This window comes from Thermobia domestica, chromosome 18 (assembly GCF_964235325.1).
Source record: "Thermobia domestica chromosome 18, izTheDome1.hap1.1, whole genome shotgun sequence".
Classification (NCBI taxonomy): domain Eukaryota; kingdom Metazoa; phylum Arthropoda; class Insecta; order Zygentoma; family Lepismatidae; genus Thermobia; species Thermobia domestica.
Genome location: NC_137471.1, coordinates 52,748,352 through 52,771,668, shown reverse-complemented (window position 1 = coordinate 52,771,668; position 23,317 = coordinate 52,748,352). Strand labels below are relative to the sequence as shown.

Sequence of the window (23,317 nt, the reverse complement as noted above, 5' to 3'; positions counted from 1 at the left end):
AGGATGGCCCTATAGGTTTGATGCGAGATGGTAGGAATGGCCCTATATCTGTCAGTAATTTTATTTTCTAGATCTGGCAAGCGCGAACGAACCAAAAGAATTGGGTCGTATTGTGTTGTGAGGAGTTCTTTTGTTGTCTACAAGCGCTTTTGGTGGTATAAAAACATCTTTATAATGGAAAATCACCCTTCAAGGAAACGACCAAAACGTGTAAGTGTTGATAGTGGCGACGATATTTTAGAAGAGCCAAATATTGCTGGAGACCTCTAAGCTGGAAAACAATGTTGGATCCAGCAACAATTTATGCTGGTTTTGCTGTAAATTATGCTATTAACCCTTTAGGGATCCCATGGTACAATCTGTACCATACGGGGTGTTTCCTGGTACATTGCGTTACAACTCTCCTATTTTTCGTCTTTTTCTTTTTCTCTCAAGTCCAGAGGCATTGTAGAAGACCTTACGTATGGTTTCACACCTTCCTGCGTCGAGACATAGGAGGTGATAACGCCATAATTCTAAAATATATATTTTCTTTTAATATTACGGGGCTGGTCTATGTTCATTATTTTTTGGCTGGCTTATTTTTACACGTAGAAGATTGAAATTTTGCACAAACATTCAGTCCACCGAGGAGTATTTACCAGATTTTTTTTCAGATTTCTGCGTTAAAAACAGGGGGGGATCCAGAGGGTCAAAAAGTTGAAAAAAGGGATATTTTTACCCAAAAATCCCGTTTTTCCTAATTTTCCCGCCTTAGATACATGATGGAGACATGAATGGCCGCCTGAAAGGCAGTTCTATTCTGAAGAGAATGATGTGCGACACATGACCCTAGGGTAATTAGAGAATTGTCAGGGAATTTTTATGAAAATATACTTCTGTATAGGGGAATTTTGGATATTTTGGGTATTATTTTTTGCGGGCTTATTTTTGCACCTAGAAGATTGAAATTGTGCACAAACATTCAGTCCACCGAGGAGTATTTACGAGATTTTTTCGTACTTCTGTGTTAAAACATGGGTGTACAAAGGGGCTAAACGTTGAAAAAGGGAAATTTTTACCAAAAAATCCCTTTCACGGGATTTTCTCGCCTTAGATATATGATGGAGACAAGTGAATGGTACCGCCTGAAAGGCAGTTCCATTCTGAAGAGAATGATGTGCAAACCATGATCCTAGGGTAATTAGGGATGTCTCAGGGAATGTTTAAAAATTTCCCTTTGTATACGGGAATATGGGACATTGTCGGTATGTATTTTTTTGGCGGGCTTACTTTTGCACCTGGAAAATTGGAATTGTGCATAAACATTCAGCCCACCTAGTAGTATTTATCAGATTTTTTAGATCTCTGCGTTAAAACATGGGGGTCCAGAGGGGCTAAAAGTTGAAAAATAGGATATTTAGACCCAAAAAATCCCTTTTTTCGGGATTTTCCCGCCTTAGATACATGATGGAGACATGTGAGTCATATCGCCTGAAAGGCAGTTCTAAGCTGAAGAGAATGATGGGCGAAACATGACCCTAGGGTAATTAGGGATGTCTCAGGAAATTTTTTACCTGAGATCATGGTGTTTTACGGTAATTTGCGGCATGGTGGGAATTCCTGATAAAATTTCTTCCGCCCTTACTATTCAAGATAGAAACTTGAAATTTGGCACACATTTAGTATACCAAGTACTATTTATCAGATTTTTTGTACGTTCACACGGCCGCTCCAGAGGGGCCCAAAGTGCGAGAAAAAAATTCCCTCCGTAATTTTCTCTTTTACATCATTTTTCCCGCTCCTGGTATATGGTATGAGCACGCAAGTGGTACCATTTGAAAGCCAGCTTCATTCTAAAGAGAATGAGGTATGAACCATGATCCTAGGATAAATAGTGACGATGCAGTAGCTGCTTGACTGAAAGTCTAAAAAATAGCCCAAAAAGCCGGGTACCGTAAAGGATTAATTTGACAAAAATTAATGGTCCAGGAATCAAATTCCAGCACAACTTTTCTTTTAATTTGGAGCGGAGGAGACACAAGTTCGGATACCATGTTGAACTTTAGTTTTCGTCTCCTTAGGATGTTATGAACATTCATCCCATGGAAAGCAATGGCAAACCACCAAGGATTCAGCTTGCCAAGGGACTTTTAGGTCAAATACCTGCCTTCGGACAGAATATCACATCATTCATTAACAGCCATAGAATAACACATTGCAAAATTTTGACCAGAATATATGCGAGACCATGCGAGAAAGTCTCACGCGAGACGAGACTCAAAATTTTATGCGAGACGCGAGACGAGACTTCACATTTGCGAGACGAGACGAGACGCGAGACGAGACCAACATTTGAGGCTACGAGACGAGACTTTTCCATTTCTCGGCTCGTCTCGTCTCGCGTGCATCCCTATTCGCGGCGGATTGTGATTATCGAAACAGGGTGGGGGAGGTGCTGATTGAGTTCCTCCGTCACTTGCTCCGCAGTGGCACGACGGTTCTGCGTGACAATGCGCTTTAATACCCGGCGTGACCTGCCACTCATGATTTTCTTCCGCTCACTGTTCCACTTCCCCGATGAGGTTTTCCCGTGTGTTGTGTAGGCCATCACCTTCGACACTGTCCCACGCGACACACCTAACACAGTAGCCACTGCCGCCACACTCAATCCACATAACAGCGCACCAACAATTTGCCCTCTTTGAAACTCTGAGAGGTCTCCCATTTTACACTACCTCCGTCTGCTGCAGCCACTGGACACTGCTGTTCCACTGCGCCTGACGTAGTATGGAGACCGACCTAACACACCACCACCAGCGGTCCGGCGCTGCGAGCGCCACGACACCACTGCCAACCCATATATCTGACGTGTTGCCAAAGGGGAGTAATCCATACCACATTATGGGACTAAATTCACCGCTCAATCTTTACTCTCTCAGGCACAGGGGATTATGGAAGAGTCAAAGAAAATATACATACTGCTGTATCAAAATCGAGTTTTATATAAGTTATCGTGAATCTAGAAAAGAAAACAAAAAAATCTGGGGGAGGGGGAGTAATACCGCTACGTCCATTCTTTGCTCGTTTTAGCACCATGTAGAGTAAATGATTGGGAAGGAGTAAAGAAAATTTACGCATACTACACTAACAGAAATTATCGAGGAACTTGCTTCTTTAAATTGGGGGAGAGAATAATTTAAACCTCATGATGGGACTGAATTCACTGCTCATTCTTTCCTGATTTTAAATCCCAAGCACCGAGGATTACAAAAAAAATTTAAGAAATGTACATTATAGTGTATTGCATTATATTGTATGTATATTGTGTTCCATTTCCTTCAACATTCTCATTCCACCAGTTCTTTAGAAAATTTATCGCCCAACTCTAGAAGAAAGTGAGAAGGTGAAGGCTAGGAGGGTAAGTCCACTACTTCATTCTTTACTGATTTTAATTTCTTGTAGGGATCGAGAAGCATCGAAGAAAATACACAACATATTCCAAAATCAAACACTTTTTAACGAAAATTATCGTGTAACACATTTTTGAAATTAGGGGAAGGGGTGAATTTACACTTTCATTCTTGGCAGAACAATGCCAAAGCCATAAAGAAAATATACATTAAATTTTGTCATAATAAAAGAAAAAATGTGTACGCTATTCATATTGGAAAATTGTTTAGTGTGTGCATGTTTAAACTTCACACACGATGTTGATCTTACCCCCTTTCACTCCCCAGATACTTGACATTTTGCAACCTCAAATAATAGGATTATTTTTGAATGTGGAAGGAAGGCACATATACAGTACTGTAGTCCTAATGTTTTCAGAAGGTAGACGCTCTTTTGTGATAATCTATTATTGTAATAAAAGGTATAGAAGGCATTTTTAATGAACATTGTAAAACACATGTTATTAATTCAATTAAAATATAAAGGATGCATTACTGTTTTATAGTCTAAAAGCATTTCATGCTATTGACGACACTCCTTACTTAAATCACACAATTAATAACATAAGTGGATGCAGGTATGGAGAAAGAGCCAACTAGAGGAGTAACAAGGAGCCGCAGTGGCTCAGTGGTAGAGCGTTCACCTCTGGTGCATGGGGTCCCTAGTTCGATCCCAACTTGCGCCAAGTGAACTTTGTGGTGGACATACACCATGTGCGTGGATTTCCTCGGGTTCTCCTGTTTCCTCCCACTTTCTTCATTCCACCATTTCATTAATTTCTCATCGTCATCGTCTCCTTTAGCCTAGCCGGCATAACCATGAGACATAAAACTTAACGATTTCATTTCATTTTTTGAGAAGGAACAGAAAAAATCGCGCCGATGTGCCAGAAGTATGAATATTTTGCCCAATTTTAACTCGACAGAATCTCTTTAAGATTTTTTTTTTTCAATTAATTGGTTCTGAATTACTCAAAGTTGTGTATTTGACGTGATATTGAAAATATTCATACCTTAGTTTTAAAATATTGAACAAGTTTGGTCCTCTTCAGCAGAGAACAATGTTTTAAGCAATTGAAATATCACAGCCATCGACCTTTAAAACGCTTGGGCATCTTCTTAGTACAAAAGATGTCCCATTTTGCATCGATCTATCCCCTCATCCTAAAATTAACAATTTTGAGTTTTGGTTCCTTCCCGTATAATAACATCCAAATAATAGCTACTAACAACAAACAGTAAGAATGAAAACCTTCGATAAAATATAAGACGTGACACTGATCTTAATAAAGTCTTCTCCGGAAGCTATTTGCGCCCGTTTGTTCAGTAAAACTCGAAAGTGCACCTTTTAATTTTCCTTACACTTGTCACTAGAGCACTTTTTAATACCACCAATAACAACACGAAATATAGAAAGTTTGAACAAATTAATTTGAACACCCACCATAACCATAGTCACGTTATCATTGAAGTCATGGCCCAATAAAATAAAGAAATATAAACGAAACAAAAGTAGAAAGTAGGCCAACTATACGCTTTGAAGTAGAAGGTACACTCTAATGACTGAGATTAAGCAGAGGGTATACGGCGTGTACGGCCGTGTACCCTCGAATACAGTCCTGCACATATCAAGATTCATCAAAATCAGGTATTTTATTTTCACAAGTTATCGTGGAACAGATAGACAGACAGAGACACAAATACCCGTCGAGTCAAATAGTAGAAATTTGACTAATGCTTGGCTCAATTTTTTTTTCTCTCTTTAATTTTCGAGATGGTTGACAATTTGCTGCAGCAAAGAAATCAATGGCTGCGGTAGCTCAATGAAGCAGCGTTCATTTCTGTTGCGTAGGGTCCGTGGTTCGATCCTAGTTCCTGCCAGCTGGGCTTTGCGGTGGACAAACACCATGTGCATGGGCTTTTCGGGGTTCTCCCATTTCCTCTCACTTTTTCATTTCACCATAATCACTTGTCTCATTATCACCCTTTGGTGCATAATCGCGGGAACTTGTACTAAAAAGATAAGAAAAGAAGCTAGTCGGTGTGTACGCTAGCCAAGGGCGCCGATCCTGGGGGTGGGGGGACACGGCCCCCCCCAAAGCTTATGTGGGCACCCATGTATTTTTATTGTTATATGTATTTTTTATGAATGCCCCCCTCCCCCCAAAGTTACAGAGAAATTGGCGCCGTTGACGCTAGCTACAGTAAGGAGCGGGAGAACCGAGTTTTTGACACACCCTTTCGGAACTTGAGAAAGTAACCTGTAATGTTGTAAATCGAGGAAATAACCGAAGTTAAAGTCGGCGCGACCAAATCATCATCAGGCGGCTTCAAAGGTAGCGGAGGGGGGTGCGGTGGCTCAGTGGTAGTGTGTTCACCTCCGGTGCTTGGGGTCCCTGGTTCGATCCCAGCTCGCGCCGTGTGGATTTTGTGGTGGACAAACACCGTGCTCGTGGGTTTTCTCGGGGTTCTCCCGTTTCCTCCCACTTTCTTTATTCCACCATTTTCACTCATTTCTCATTATCACCGTCTCCTTTAGCCTAACCGGCAAAACCGTGGGACGTTAAACTTAACGATTTTATTTAATTTTTTTTTCAAAGGAAGCGGAACAGCATTGAAGTAACCCACCTGATTTTTTGTTATGACTACTATTTCAACAAGCCCTAATTGAGAGTGTTCTTCTCATTGACCTGCGAAAAAAGAAAAGAGGTTGCATTTTTCTCCCTCTTATACAGAAAGCGATGTACGAACTTAGCCAACACGTTGTTCTTTATAATTCCATATTAAGATCTTGGGTTACTTTAAAAGCACTATTTCAGTGTTTCTTTTTTTATGTGAGTGATATTATTATTACTGATACATATTAGCAAAATGTACCCATTTTTAATATAACTTCAACGTTGGCAACAACGCGTCTCGTCAACACGATACTTGTGTCGTTTATGCCTAGTTTAGTGTGTTATTTATGAATGTGGTTAGGGTAAACTTTCTGCTTGAGTACAAATGAAGCCGGTTGGGGACAATTTGAACGTGGCAAGTATATATATCACACCAATTCATCTACAGGTGTAAATTCAGTGATATACAACAAAGTAAAATTTAAAAAATGCACATGTTTACCGGGATTCGAATGAGGGTCTCCGACTTCATGTACCGATGCGTTTACCACTACACTACTTGGTCCGTTCCGTGAACATACATACATTCTTTCACTGTTGAAATCGATGCACTACATTTCAGACCGCATGGACTGTACCACAGCTCCTGCTGTGCATAAGCAGTACAGTGTCTACATTACAGAAGACTTATATCGGTTGATTTATTCTTGTGTATATGCTTATACAGAATACAATAATGTTCTGATAAAAGAAGGGTGTTCATTCTACCCCGTTTTCTTTTAATGATCCGATAAAATATTTGATAGCAAGTTTTCGAAACACTATACTTGAAGAACGAGAGTGCGCACGGTGGCTCAGTGGTAAAGTGCTTTTTTTTTATACGAAGGGTCTCTGGTTCTATCCCAGGCCATGTAATTTTGTAGTAAACAACATTATATCCATGGGTTTTCACGAAGTTCTCCACTCTTTCCAACATTCTCATTCCATCAATTCGTTCACGATCATTCACTTTAGTTAATTATCCGTCCCTTTACCCAATAGGCCATCACCATGGAACATAAAAATTATTATTATTATTATTATTATTATTATTATTATTATTATTATTATTATTATTATTATTATTTTAAGAACGAGAGGGCGAAGAACTTGGTAAGGCATTTTCTTACATGTGCTTATTGTGGTATAGAAAGTCTGAACGTCTTTAGAAAGCTAAAACGTATTTCTTCTTGATCTTCATCTAGTTATTGAGAAGATTAATAGTGACTATTGCTTTCTTTCTTTTTATTGTCATTCTTTATGTGCTCTCAAGGCTACTGCGTTATTGTTGTTGACTATCTTTTAAGGAATGCACATTTGAGTTGATTTTGTTCTGGTGATGATTTGGTTCACTTTTGTTTGTTCCGGTCTCCTTACGTCCATCGAAATTCACCATTCAGTAGTGTGCGCATTTCTCCATTATTTCATTCTTTCTGTTTCTTAACTAAGCACAGCAGAGATTGCATAATTATCGTTAGGTAAAACTAATGTTAAACTTCTTTTCACTTTTTCGTTCAGAGAATTGAATACTGTGAGTGGGAATTGAAACTTCTAATTCCGTTTGTTATTCATTTATCGGTAATACACTGGACCTTCAAAGTGATTGTGAGGAATGTACACAGTAGCTCAGTGGTAGAGTGTTTGCCTTTGGTGCAAGGGGTTCCTGATTTGATCTCAGGCCATTAGAGTTTATGGTGGATAACATAGTGTCCATGTTTTAAGGATTCTTCCGTTTCCTCCCACATTATCATTCCATCAACTCGGCATAATCATACCTTTCCTCATCGTACAGGGCATACCCATGGGACGTTAAATTGATTATTTTATTTTATTATTTTGGTGGATTGATTGCAAATAGTTCATAAATCATCTTTGTAATTTGCTGACTGGAATAAAATAATAGAAATCGTGGTATGTATTTAGAATGTTTAGATCGAATCCCGACAGTCTTAGCCAAAATTTCCTTTACTTTATCCCCATAATCAAAGTGTACCTTCCTCTGTTGAAATGTCTAAAATTCTGTTTTTACGGTTTTGCGTAGTTGTTGGATGAGATTTCTTGTTTTTGCATAACTGTTACAAAATTATGCTTTAAGCAGGGTAAAAGTGAGTTTTATTAAGTTTTGTGCGTATATATAAAGTCATATTCCTACTCAAAAGATCATTTAAATATTCATGTTGTATTGTACAAATGAAACTATGGAATTCCCTTGTGGAATCGCGATGGCTCACCTCTGGCACGGATTCCTAGTTCGATCACAGCTCACGGCGATTGGACTTTGTAGGGAACAAACACCGTTTCAGTAAGTTTCCTCGGGGCTCTACCGTTTCCTCCCACTTTCGTCATGCCACTGTATCAACCATCTCATCAACACCGTCTCCCTTTGTCTCGATGTATAATCTGAATCGCTGATAATTTTGTAGAGTAAGAAGGAGTTGAGTAATTTTATATAATATAGAATAGGAAGAAGAATCCTCCATTAAACTCAGGATCCAAATCCCTGAGCCAGTCGTCCTGACGGAAGATTCTCTTAGTTTTATCAAAAGATGCCAGATGGATACTGAAATAATACTGAGATGTTACTTCAAGTTTATGAGTCAGAGTAATGAACGACTTATTAAATGGGTATTTTTAAATAAAAAGAATAGATTTCTTTAAAATTCTCTTTTTCAGTGGCCAGTTTGCTCTCTCACAATAGAAGTGGTAGTGTGTTCCCATTTGGTACGTGAGGTCCCTGGTTTTATCCTCGCTCACGCCAAGTGAACATTGTGGTGTGGTGGATAAACACCGTGTGCGTGGTTTTTCGAGGTTCTCCCGTTTCATCTCACTTTCTTTTTTCCACCATTTCATTCATTTATCATAATCATAGTTTCCTTTAGCCTACACAGCATAACCGTTTGGCATAAAACTGAAAGATTTTTTCTTACAATAGATTTTACGTCTAGAAAGGCTTTGTGTAAAATGCGATAGTTATACTATACGTCACATACTCCACCAGTACGCAAGAAAAATTCAAGAATTTCACAATCTGATTACCGTTAGTGTTTGGCTAGTATTTTTTTAAACAAGTGTTTTCGATTTTTAATTAACTGGCACATAGAGAAGTACACTTTATTATCTGTTTATACTAAGGCGCCAGTAGTATGTACTACAAAAACAAAGAGAATATAGTCGCATTTCGTTTTATTCAGACTAGCTGAAATGACTGTTCTTTGCATGGGGAAAATTAGGTTCCTGGAAAATATTTGAGCCCCTCTCTCCTCTTAGGATACATGTATCAGTAAAAGTATAATTGTAAAAGTTTCATAAGAGTCTATTTTTGCTATAAGTTTTGAACCTCCTTCTCTCTTAGGATATACCCTTTAAGCAATTACATGATAAACTCCCAGGTTGAGTTAATTACTTTGTTCAAAAATTCATTTCAAACTGATCAACCACTCTATGGCGCAATCGCAAACAGGCAACATCGATTTAAATATGAAGAAACAAATTGTAGAAGTTCTTTTTTCTCCCCTTAAAACGAAAATTTTCAAAAACTGGAAGTGATTTGTCCTCTTCCTTTTAATGAGGAGTTTTATATATCGAGTTTCGTCTTTCTAATTTGGCTGGCGGTGAAATTTTGAATCCTTTCTACTTCCATTAGCGTGCGCATTTTAATCGGAGTATCATAATACAAACCAAGCTTAAAGTAGTTATTATCTATCTTCCAAAATTCACTTCAGACTGTTCAACCGTTTCCCGGGGCGCGTTTGCAAACAGGCAGCATCACTTTTAATGTGAAGAAAGAAGTCCTTTGTCCTCAAAACGGGAGTTCTCAAAAACGCTGGTACATGAGTCCACTTATTTATAATAAGGTTATATACCTCATCTCATGAGAAGTTTCATTTTCCTAACTTGACAGGATTGTTGGATACTCAATTTTTCGCATATAGTTTAACCTTTCTCTTCCCTTTACATTGGAATAAAAAATTTTATCAGAGTAAACTTTATTTTTTTTTTTTTTTAAAAAAAAACCTAGTTCGAGGTACGTGATAACTACTTCCAAAAATTCATTCTAAACGCTTTAGCAGTTTCCCTGTGATGCGATCATAAATAAGATCCTTTCCCTTTTTATATAATAGATTACAGTGGAACACTGTTACAGTGAATTTGATCGATTGCAAATAAAATTCTTTATGTATTTTTTCCAGAGATATTCTGTTCTGATGGTGTTACCTTGCTACATATTTTAAGTCAATTCTGAAATTAGGCATGTACTAAGAAACACGATTAAAGAAAGTAATTATAAATACATTAAAATTATTATTTCAATCCAGGTTATGAAGTATATGTTTGGAAGTATTTTTTTCGGGGATGTGTGTATTGTGGCCTATATTAAAAAAAAAAAAAAAAAAAATGGGCTGAAGAAAATTCCTACAACCGTGACTTTAAGTGAAAATTAATACGATTCACAATTAAGCCATTATGCTGAAGGAAACGAACCTTTCTTCGCTGGTATAGTGGCTAACGCACGCGCGCCTTTGCACACAGTGTCGAGTTCGATTCCCCATGGAAGAACATTCGCACGGACTATGTTGGTTCGGATTCCACCTTAAATTGTACATAAGTCTACGTCTCATGTACTGAAATGGGGTGTTAAACTTCAAACAAAAACAAGAAGAAATGTAAAAGAGACTTGTGGTTAACATAATTGAAGAATGATAGAAGAAGCGATGGAGTGGGGTTGGAAGATAATGGGAAAAAAATTGAGAAACTTCAGAAGATACATGATGCAAATTCTTATGGGCTGTGATTAGATAAGTCGCCTTTCTCATCAGAGATGATGATGATGATGATGATGATTATTATTATTATTATTATTATTATTATTATTATTATTATTATTATTATTAAAACACTGAGCCACAGTGTCCCACATATTTTGCATTTAGTATTCATAATAACTATTGTGTAAAATAAGAATTTGTAAATCCTTTTTAATCACGGAGTTCCTGAGTATATCGGAGTGAAAGTCTGTTTAGGTAAGCTGAAATGTTCCTTAAATATTGAATTTGACTTTTGTGAAGAACAACAAAAAGTTTATTAGTGTGAATATAAGGTTTTAGTTGTTTTTATTCTCTTACCAATCTTCCAATTCAGCGTTTCTCAAACTTTTTTTTCAAATGGAGGACCAATTTTGTATTAGTCCATGCCATTATACATACCATTATACCTATATTTAAAAATAGTATTAACTAAAATTCTATTAATTTTGTATTGGTATAATTAGGAAATAATACATATTATCTTTATCGAACTTTTATCGACACGGACCTTCTGTCTTATCAGGAAGATGGCAAGATATCAGCCATAATGAAGATTCACAGTTCTAGGTGAAACACATTTTATATTGTTTGCACTTCTAGCAGCACACAGGAACAGATAGAACTTTTATACAAACCTAATGTTTCATTTTAATTTTATTTTTTCGATTTTTTTGACTAATGTTCAATCTAAGAGGACCTCAAGGATTTTTGTGGTCCGCAGACCACAGATTGAGAAACGCTGTACTAGTTATGTGCATGTCATGTGTTAATGAATAGAAAAATAGCATACATAAATGAAGTGAAGCTTGAAATGCTAGAGAGAATTTGGATAGTGATGTGAAACTGTCTAACACAGATAATTACTAATTTTTCTTTCCTCTTTATTTTTATTTTATTTTATTTTTATGAGTGTATTAATTTGTGCTTACACAGAGTGCCTACTCATACTTGAAATACTGGAAATCTAGATACTGAGAATATATTGGAAATTGTTATGTATTAATGGAGAGATGTAAAGACCCTTCCCTTTGAGACCCTTGAAGATGGCAGCCCATCATCTGGTGTAGGTGGTGATAGGGCTAATTGGACAACCATTGAAAAACTAGCTAGTTCGGGAAAGAAAATGGATATTTAAGTTTTAACGCACTAGTTTCTGTGCATTACTTCGATCAGAATGTTGAAGAAGGCTGCTTCTTCAACATACTTTACAGACTTAAATATCGTCATGAACTCTTTTTCAGTTCACCGTAGTTCGCTGGGAATTTTCCTAAAAGGACAGTGGAAATATTCAAGTGAACTCCAGTAGATATCCTGTGACAAGAAAATTTACTATTAAACATGTAAAAGAACTTGGAGATTGGTTCTTATTGCGTGCTTTGATGTAAAAGATACACTAATAAGAACGTCAGAACAAGTGATAATGATATATATGAGCACTGAGTGCTCACTGAATTGCGGCCACCTACCTAATACTTCGTTGGTCCATCTTTTGTTCGAAGAACGGTTTAAACATGCATGGCATGGGTTCTGCAAGTTACTGATATAGATTTCCACGAGAATCTGGATACCACATATTCCTGATAGCATTCCACAAATGTCGGTGCGACGAGTTTGTTCCATGACATCCCATAGGTGTTCTATAGGATTAAGTTCCGGTGAGTTAGGGGGCTAGTTCATATGCTGCAGCTCCGTAGAATGTTCCCCAAACCAAGCAAGTACAGTTCTGACTCGGTAGCACTGTACATTGTCGTCCTGAAAAATGTCGTACCCGTGCGGATAAAAAATGCTGCATCGTAGGATTACGTGATACCCTATTACCTGCAGATACACAACGATTACACTGTTCAACAACGAAAATGTAAATTGAACAAAATCAGCTAATTCTTATTGATTTTGTGGTGCTGATCACGAATTTGAAAGTTATTTTCGAATATTAGCTCTACTTTTCGTTACAGGCATGTCTAATAATAACGCTTTAAAAATAAATATATTCGCTTCGTTTGGGGTAAAATGTTACACTGATCCGGCAACACTGGAGAAACTATATGAACGCTTGGTTTCATTGTGTTCCTTATCTCAGTAGTGTTCTGCTATTGTTAGAAAATACAGATTTAGTGCAGTTATCAGCGTTTTGGGTGTGACGTTTGTGTAGTGCAGGGCATAAAAATACAACTACAAGTACGCAAAAGTACTGGTATTTCGAATGTATATTTTTAAATAGTTGTCGGAACTATTTCAAGTGACATTTTGAGGATTTCAATAAACAAAAATGCCGCGAAATTGTGTAAACAGTGCTAATAGCTTGTGCTACGTGTGTGGGCAAGTGACATTTTCCTCACAAAAGCAGACTATAACACCACTAATAAGAAAAGCCTATCAATATTACTTTGGTTGTAAAATTGGAGACCAAGATAAATCTTGGGCACCCCACATTGTGTGTAACACTTGTGCCAGCAATCTAAGAAATTGGATTATTGGAAAGGGGCGCTTAATGCCTTTTGCAGTGCCCATGATTTGGAGGGAGCCAAGCGACCACATCAGAGACTGTTATTTTTGTATGGTTCCTTCCGTCAAGAAGGGAATTTCCACGAAGAAGAAGCGGGCCTTGATCTATCCTAACATTCCTTCTGCAATGCGCCCTGTTCCACATGAAGAAGGACTACCTGTTCCTGACCCACCTAAAGAATACGATCTTTTTTCTGATGATGATCAAGAAGTTGAAGCTCCTGAATCAAGTACTTCGAAGGACCCGACGTTTGTTGTAGAAGAACCTCCATGTGAACCACATAGACTTACTCAAGAGGAACTAAGTGATCTAACCTGAGACTTGGACCTCTCGAAAAGCAAAGCCGAAATTTTAGCGTCACGCTTAAAGCAATGGAATTTATTGCAGGAAAAAGTAAATATTTCAGTGTATCGGAATAGGGAGAAGATGTTCACTTCATTTTTTTACTATGGAAGACACACTTGTGGCATGTACAGATGTAAATGGTCTCATGAGGACACTTAAAATTAATTCCGAACCTACGGAGTGGAGGCTCTTTATAGATTCGTCCAAGGTGAGTTTAAAGGCAGTGCTTTTACATATTGGAAATGAACTTCCTTCAATTCCTGTAGGTTACGCAGTTCATATGAAGGAATCTTATAAAAACTTGAAACGTTTACTTCAAGCCATTAAATATTATGATTTTCAGTGGCTCATTTGTGGTGACCTTGAATCAAGTAATAGCACTGTTGCTAGGTATGCAGTTAGGGTATACAAAGTATTGTTGCTTTATATATGAATGGGACAGTAGAGATCGTGGATCTCATTACCGCAAAAGTGATTGGAGTACCAGAGAAACTCTTCAGCCGGGAGTGAAAAATGTGCAGCATGAACCACTGGTAGCTCGTAACCGAATTTTGCTTCCCCCTCTACATATTAAGTTAGGTCTTATGAAAAGTTTTGTTAAGAGCATGAACCAAGAGGATGAGGCCTATAAGTACCTAAGAGGACAATTCCCTCGATTAAGTGATGCCAAAGTTAAAGAGGGTGTTTTCATAGGGCCACAGATTAGGCAACTATTCAAAGATCACAAGTTCGACGAAATTCTTCAAGGTGAGGAGAAAGCTGCGTGGGAAAGCTTGAAGAGTGTTTGTTCACAGTTCTTGGGAAGACACCGAGCAACAAATTACAAACAACTGGTAGCAAAGTTGTTATTGTGCTACGAAAATCTTGGTTGCAATATGTCTCTGAAGCTCCACTTTCTTCATTCACATCTAGACTTCTTTCCCGAAGATTGTGGAGCAGTAAGTGACGAACATGGTGAGCGTTTCCATCAAGATATTGCAGCCATGGAGAAGAGATATGAGGGAAAGTGGAGTTCTAACATATTGGCCGACTACTGTTGGACTATTGCAAGGGATGCTCCAGATGTAACCTACAAAAGGCAAGCCAAGCGAAGACGCTCAAAATAAAATAAACATATTCCTGTACTAGGGATCACTTGAAACTTTTGTCTACATTGCAGTGTAGTTCTTGCACAAAAAGGTATTTGTACATATTTTTCATGTTTTGATGTTAATACTGATTTTTATTACGGAATTGTTAATGTTTAACTTGACCACGGTTACTTTATTTTCTGTATCGCTGTGAAACTGTTATTTGCGCAATTTTGAAAAAGGAAGTACAAGGGTATAGAAAGGTATAGGTTAGGGTACTTCTTAACTCCCCAGCTTATCACATCACAGTGAAATAGATAAAAAAAAAAAAAAAGTGAAATGTAGGTTTTTACAAGGATTTTGCTTAAATGTCCTATAAATATTAATACATTTGTATATATACAGCTACTGTTGTACAAGGGCGTTTTTTTCACAACCTGAGCTAAAAAATTCTTCTATTATCATTTCCTTTCATATTATGTTTAAATGAATGTAAAAATCGCAATTTCAAAAAATTTACATACTTTCGATCAAAATTTGTTGAACAGTGTTATCACGCTATGGTTCATGCCAACCAGCGGTTCTAGTCCATGCCAACAGAAGCATCCCCAAACCATACAACCACCCCACCTGCCTGTGCAGTAAGCACTATGCACGAGGGGTCCATAGCTTCATGCTCTTGGCGCTACTCATGCACGCACTCGTCCAAGTGGTGTATCACAAACCCTGATTTATCGGACCAACACAGTTTTCCAGTCACCCACGGTCCAATTAACGTGCTCCTGTGCCCAAGCGCAACGAAGTCGTGATAAGTAAGTCTTTGCTATAGAACTTCTTCCGTGCCAGTGTACGCCGCATAGTTGCGTGATATGAATGTTGTGCATCTACTATTATATTGGTTACATAATTCCAGAACATCGATGTGACCCCGCGTAGCGTAGTCGCTAACATTTCGCCTTCAGTGCGAGCGGTCCCGGGTTCGATTCTCGGTAAAGGCACTCGGTCGAAAAAGTGCAAAAGGCCAGCCACCTTGAATTAGGTTTCCCTGGGTTTTCCTCATTCACACCAGGTAAATGCCGCGGTGGTACCTAACTTACAGGTCCCAGTCCGCTTCCGTCCTTCCCCAATCCCTTCTTCCTTCCCTTTTCTCAGATAGTGTGCTCGCCGAGGAGCGTCATCCCTCAAACGTGACGGGCTAAATGGCCATAGATGCCGAAAGCCCAGAAATCTAAATCCCTAAATGCGGACACTGATAGTTCGTTTGGCTGTTGCAAGCAGTTTGAAGCGACGTTCGTTTCGCGGTGTGACTTTCCATATGCCCCTATAGTTCCATCTCTTGGATGTCGTTACCTCATTTTCTTGCCATTCCTTCCACTGTACTGGAACGGACACATCCGACAAGTGTTGCTGTCTGGGTTATTTATGCACCTGTTGCTTGGGCACTCCCCCTCCCCCCAATGAACATGCACTATATATATATAGTGAAAAATAATCAGTGACTATGTGTTTTTGAGATACGTCCTCTGCACAAGAAGTCAGGATGGAATAAATTTTGAAGGTTCAATTTTGCACGCACATTGCACGGTAAATTCACAGTGGTATGTTTAGTATTTTTTTAGTTCATTGAATTGTTTGTGGCATAGAAAATAATCCAGGGGGAGAGATTACATGATCTGGGGCGGCCAATTCACGTCACCATCTATCAACAGAATGCGTTCAGGGAACTTTCTTACACCTTAAACTGAAGTCCAGAGCAATATGATGAATTCGAATAATATTTATGCGATGCTGAATTCTGTGTGTTCATATGCTAATTTGCCACAGACTTCTGCAGCCAACTGTCACATAGTTTGACTTCACCAATGCAGTCAATGTTGCCAGAACGAGTTTTCAAAATTCTGACGTTCTTATTAATAAATCTTTTTTTATTTTTTTAAATTGTTGAATTCAGTGAAGAGTGAATCTTCTTTTCTTCAAAATGCATTAACGTCCCCTAGTTTATCACCTTTAAAAAGAGAAAACAAAAGACAACGAGGATTTGAACAGTGTGGATGATTTTAGGTATACAGATACACAGTACATTTGTTAAGGCCTCTGTTTATTTTATGGCGCGTAAACTTACTGTGTTTTTCTAATAAATATGAAGTCACGATGTTTGAAAAGTAAACCAGATTTATATAACGTGTATATATTTTATATATAATAGAATTTGCCTTGCTTCTGCCTCATAACAAAAATGTGTTTTAAGCTTATTATGTAGTTACTTCGTTCTGCCGTTGTTTCCCATCTCCCTGTGTGTTTACATAATCGTTTTAAGCCTAAGTAACAAACTAACAGCATGATGTCTTGATTCCAGGTTTAACCCTGCATTCAACATGGCTGCCATCAAGCAGGCTATTAACGAAGCCGTTGAAAGGGGTACGTATAGCATGGTTTTATTATAAACATTTCTGATTTTTTTGTTTCTGATCAGTTAGTTATACAAACTGATCAGTTAGTTACTTTCTTTGTACTTACTTTCCTTGACCTTTCATTCGGTCAAATAGTGGGTTGCTGCTATTAAAATGTCTGATTTTACGTTTGGTGAGAAACCAACCCCTATAACACAACGAATCGATGGATGAGGTCACGTGTACAACGTTACAAACATTTTGAGAAAACAGGCTAATGTCCTTACTCAGAATTAGTGTTCTAAAATGCCTAGGTACTCATTTCAGCAGGTAAATACTTTGGTATTTGTCCAAAATTGGTATTTTTGTTTGTGAATATTTGGATATCCTCTAACTGAAGCACTAATTACCAACGAATCGACATTTTATCTCTGGCAAATTTAAGATTGAATTCCATAATTAAGTAACTCAGTAGTGATTGCCTAGTTATCAACATCTTTTTTTTTCTCTTCACCATCATCTTTTTTCTACTAACTATACCAGTATTCCCTCTATTACCCGTAGGAAAAGAACTGGTTAATCTACTCCCTAATTTTTAACTATGTATGTTCCAGACCCCGTCCAACTAAACTACTTGCTAGAGTTCCAAACAGTAAGGAACCAAACCAACATTCTGTTTTTTTTTTTTTACAAAAATATGCATATCTAGTTTGATCTCAGAAGTGTCATTTGGGGAGGGCAGGGGACAGTTCCCCCTGCTGAGCTTTTCAAATAACGTATATTTTAATCAATTGTATAGTAATATGTTGATAAAAACAAAATAATAAAATGCAACATCTGTATAGGGTGGAGCATCTTGTTCACCTCCCAACAAGCGAAATCTGAAATGGTGCTGCTGTTTGATATACGAAGTAGTATTAACAAGTTTCAAGACTAGTTCTGTAACACTCGAACCAATGACAGCGCATGCTGCACGCACAAGCACAATTAGCACCGACCTTCATAAGTCAGTATGCGAAGAGACATCTTCTTGTGTACATCGGGAGCTGTGGAACTGGTGCTGTTCCGACCACATGCGTTACCACGTCTGTGATTTTATCATGGACAGCGAGTTAGAACAAAGAGTGAACGTGAAATTGTGTATGAAACTGCGCAGATCCGCCACAGAGACGACTGATATGATTCGGCAAGTGTACGGCAATGCTGCAGTGAGTTGTAGAAGACAAGAGATCAGAACGACCTTCAGCGAGTACAACACCCGAAAATTTTGAAACCGTTCAGCAGCTTGTACATGGGGATCGTCGGAGAACAATCTACAGCATTGCTTTCATTGTCGGTTTGTCATACGGAACAGTGTAGGCAATCCTTCGTGTGATTTGAACATGCGCTGTGTTGCTGCCAAGTTTGTCCCCAAGCTGCTGAACGAACACGGCGTCCAAGTTTGCCAAGAACTCCGTCAGCGTGCCGGGGCTGACCTGTCCTTCATGTCGAGGATCATTACCGGTGACGAAACTTGTGACACTGTACCACCCTGAGACAAAGCACTGTGGAAGAGCCCATCTCCGCGACCGGAAGAGGTGAGGCAGGTCCGCAACTCAACCAAGCGCATGCTTATAGTCTTTGTCGATATTCGCATCATTGGGCATCACGAATTCGTCCCCAGGGGGCAGACGGTCAATAGCGAATTCTGTTGCCAAGGTTTAAGGAGTTTGAGGAGGACCTTCTTCGAACAACTCATTGCATCATCACGTGCCGAATCATGTCACAACCGTCTCTGTAGCAGATTTACCTAGTTTCACACACAATTTCACGTTCGTTCGTTGTAACTTGCTGTCCATGATGAAATCCCATACATTGTAACGCACGTGGTTAAAATAGCACCAGCTGTACAGCTCCTGATGTACACAAGAGGATGTCTCTTGGGACACTGACTTATGAAGGTCAGTACTCCCTGTGTCTGAGCATGCAGCCGTGCGCCACCATCTGTTGACATGTTATAAAACTAGTGTCGAAACTTTTTGATACCAGATACTGATAGAGCTTTTTAAAGAATTAATTTTAAGTACTACAGTTCGTTATGATGAACAAGTGCGGTTTCCACTATGTTCATCTACTAACATACAAAATATAATTATTAATACACTAGGTGAAATACTCGCTCTTCGCACGGGGAAAATATATTTATATATTAGAACCCTCTTGCCTTTCCCATAGGATACGCATTTGAATGAAAGTGTAAGTATAAAAATTCATAAGACATTCTATTTCTTGTGTGAATTTTGCGCTCCCTTATTCTCTTAGAATACCCCATTTAATCAAAGTGAGATGATAAAAACTTAGCTTTGTAAATAAGCTATGTTCCAAAAATCATTTTAAACTTTATATTAGTATGCCGTGAGTGTCTATGATTGAGCCACTTCCATTCATTCATATAATAGTATAGCTTTTCTCCTTTCAGGAGCGGAATTTGCGAAAGCGCTGGAATACGAATCCCCCACATTCTTGAGTTTCTGACTTAAGAAAGGGAAATAAGGATAATATAGAAATGATACTAAGTTTTTCCCTTAGTAGGGGAATTTTTGAAAACTGAAATAGATAATTCCTTGTTTTTGGCCCCGTCCATTTCAATTCAGGCAGATTTTAGAAAATCTGTCAGGGTGATGTCACAGATATCCATCATACTGAAATATAGTGTTCTAGATACAAAATGATGAGACCCATATTTTTTTGTTTCGGAGAAAAAAAATGTTGAGCCGACTTAGGCTGCTTCAAAGTTCGAGGGCCATTTTGTCATAAGTTTTGGCGCCAAAAAATATAAATGGCGGTTTCTCAGGAACTATGAAAGATATTTTAGTCGGGTTTTTTGTATTTGAAAGGTAATGTAAAGGCCTTGCAAATGCATGTACAACAAACCTCATATGCAGCGTTTGGGATGTGCTATTAATGAAAATACAGAAAAATAGCCCCCTTTTGGAGCCCCAAAATCTCGAAAAGGCCACCCTCAAAAATTATGTAATTTGCAGGACAGTTACAGCAGTACCTCATGTTGCACATCTATAAATTTCAGAGGGTGTATATTTCTGGTTTCAATTTTACAAATGATCTGCGTAAGCAAATTTACAAGCTGAAAACCTGATCCTCACATTTAATGTGCAAGATAGACAATGCGAACTAGCAGTATCGGTGCATGAAAGCTTCTTCTACACTGGCTGTTTCAGTATTACGGATAGCATGCAGTCTTCCAGATTGTCCAAGAGGATGTGGTGGAGAAAGAACTTGCAGAATATTTCGCAAAGGTATGACGCACTGATGTTCATGTTGCTGAATGCTATCAGGAAATTTATAGCCCTTTGCGGGCCCATGTGGAAGCATAAAATTTACATGCACTTGCTTTTGCAACCCACCAGCAGTCGTCATAAATAACAGCCAGAAACGTTCCCACGTTTATGTCGCGAAGTCGACAGTGCCGCATAACACGAGTGCTGTTGCTAATAGTAAGTTTCACCTGTTGTTTCTCATGATGGGCAGTTCTTGCAATGGAAACCACAACATCATTGCCAGTTCCCTCTGCATGCCACACATGACTTTTTTGAATCATTTTCACTGGCGGAACATGTTCCCACTCCATGTGTTTTGCGTCACGGAATGTTTGAATCTCTGCAAATGGAATGTAGAGCAGTGTAATACCTGATGTATATGTCTGAACAACAGTCTGAAATTCTGCTGCAGTCTGAATGCACTTCATATGTCCAGTTGATAAATTGTGTCGTGTAGCAAGATGCTTAACTGTACCGCCAACACCGTCACATGCTGATTTTCCATGCCCAGTGGCTGTGAAAATCCATTTCCTGATTGGAATGTTGAATGTTCCAAGTTCATGGAGTTGGTAACGATTTTTAAAGTGACTTGCAGCTCCATCTGATATAACCGTTAGTGCTGCAATTCCACTTCCATTCTCAGTAATGCAACTAACGATTTTCTTAATAGCCAGAAGAGCATGCGCAGAGTCATGGGTAGTGTCATCACTGACAATAGCAAAACTTTTTGTACAGTCTCCCTTATATGCTACTGCAGTGAATATAGACACCTGGTCGTTTTTCCAGTGGTAGCTTTGAATCTCATTTTGTAGGAGAACTGCCCAATTTTCAGCGAAATCAACATGAAGCACTACATGTTGACTGTCTCTCTTTGCTTTGTTTTTTTCTTCTGTCACTGCTTTTCGTTGAATGTCTTTCACATGCAAGTGTGGAATAGCTTTGACTGTCCATTTAGCAATGTCGCGAATGAATAGACCTACTGGAACTGTCTTTTTGATTAGGTCCCCATTCTCCCAGATTGCAAACGATATATCTTCACGGTCCTCTTCATCAGGTAATCCCAAAGACTCTAACGTGATTCCAGCACTCCTGGGACATTCGCCACATTCACCAAGACGACAGGACTCTGTTGGTGGAGAACACACTACAAGCCTTTGTAAATGTTGCATTACGTCACGGACATTGGTTGATAACTTACCGTAGTTTGCCACTGCTATGGAACAAAGATCGAAATTGGCACAGTATATGCATACACACACGTTCCGTGCAGGATGGGGAATAACCCATCTGGGCCGTAGGGAATAAAACCAGGGCTTGCTAACTTAACATAATGTGCGTTATTTTTAATTCGTTATTTGTTACCATACCTATATGATAACAAAAACTAAGACTAAATGAATAACGTTACTGCGTTAAATACCGTTTTAGCTGTTACCGACACAATTACGGTACTTATTAAAAATAACGTTATTGCCAGGCGAAGAGAGCATTTCGTTATTAAGATTGGGTTAGTACTGTAATAAAGTTAATATATGGTACCGTAGTAGGTCTCATAAAAATGATAACGTTAAAGACATAACTGTTTAACTTAATATCATTGCATTTAATTGCAGTAAATGTATTCGTTATTTGTTACCGTTCCTATATCCTAACAAATAACGAAACCAATTCAGTAACGTTATTGCCACGAGTATTATTTCAAATGTTACTCTCACAATTACGGTACTTATTAAAAATAACGTTATTGGCAGGAGGAGAGAGCATTTCGTTATTAAGGTTGGGTTACTGCTGCAATCAAATTAATGTATGGTAACGTAATAGGTTTCATTAAAATGATAACGTTAAAGACATAACTGTTTAACTTAATATCATTGCATTTAATTGCAGTAAATATATTCGTTATTTGTTACCGTTCGTATATCGTAACAAATAACGAAACCAATTCAGTAACGTTATTGCTATGGGTATCATTTCAAATGTTACTCTCACAATCACGGTACTTATTACAACTAACGTTATTGGCAGGCGAAGAGAGCATTTCGTTACTAACGTTGAGTTATGCTGCAATAGCGTTAAAGTATGATAACGTAATAAGTTGCAACAAAATTATAATGTTAAAGACATAACTGTTTAACTTAATATAATTGTATTTAATTGCATCAAATATATTCGTTATTTGTTACACTTCCTGTATCGTAACGAAAAACGAAACCAATTTAGTAACGTTATTGTCATAGTTATAATTTCAAACGTTACTCTCACATTTACGGTACTTATTAAAAATAACGTTATTAGCAGGCGAAGAAAGCATTTCGTTGTTGAGGTTATCGTACCAACGGTGCCGACTTTCCAAAACTTATGTGGGTGCATATCAATGGCAGGACTTGTTATGCGTTTTCAGGGGAGTCTCGATATTTTTTCATTGATTTCCTTTTAGTTAAAAGATTTTCTGAACACTGTCATAAAGGGCTGTGGTGTGATAAAATAAAACATATCGGTACTATAAGGACAAGTTGGGGCTGCCTTAACACGTCTGATTTAAACGCAAGAGAAACGGGTTCAAACCCGGGTCCAAGGTTAAGGATAAGTTACTGTAATGAATATCCTCAACATATGTAATCGTACCATTAAGTGTATACTTTAAAATAACTTATATGATGCACAATGATCGCAAGAGGCAATGATATTATCACCACGTTACTAAAAGACAACACCACATTCATACATATTAAAGTGAAAAAATCTTCATAAAAACAAATAATTTTAATGGTATTGCAGAAAGAACTGTATAAGGGT

The 23,317-nt window shown here is 38.2% G+C and overlaps 1 protein-coding gene across 2 annotated transcripts in view; it reads left to right on the top strand.

Moving 5' to 3' along the window:
* Positions 1–23,317, top strand: part of AP-1gamma (adaptor protein complex 1, gamma subunit) — a 161,258-nt gene that overhangs the window by 14,288 nt on the left and 123,653 nt on the right. For both annotated transcript variants that reach the window (XM_081745020.1, XM_081745019.1), the window contains one exon: positions 17,171–17,232. In XM_081745020.1, coding sequence (XP_081601146.1) covers positions 17,190–17,232 — 43 coding nt within the window. In that variant the 5' untranslated portion in view covers positions 17,171–17,189. The remainder of the gene's footprint in view (positions 1–17,170; positions 17,233–23,317) is intronic.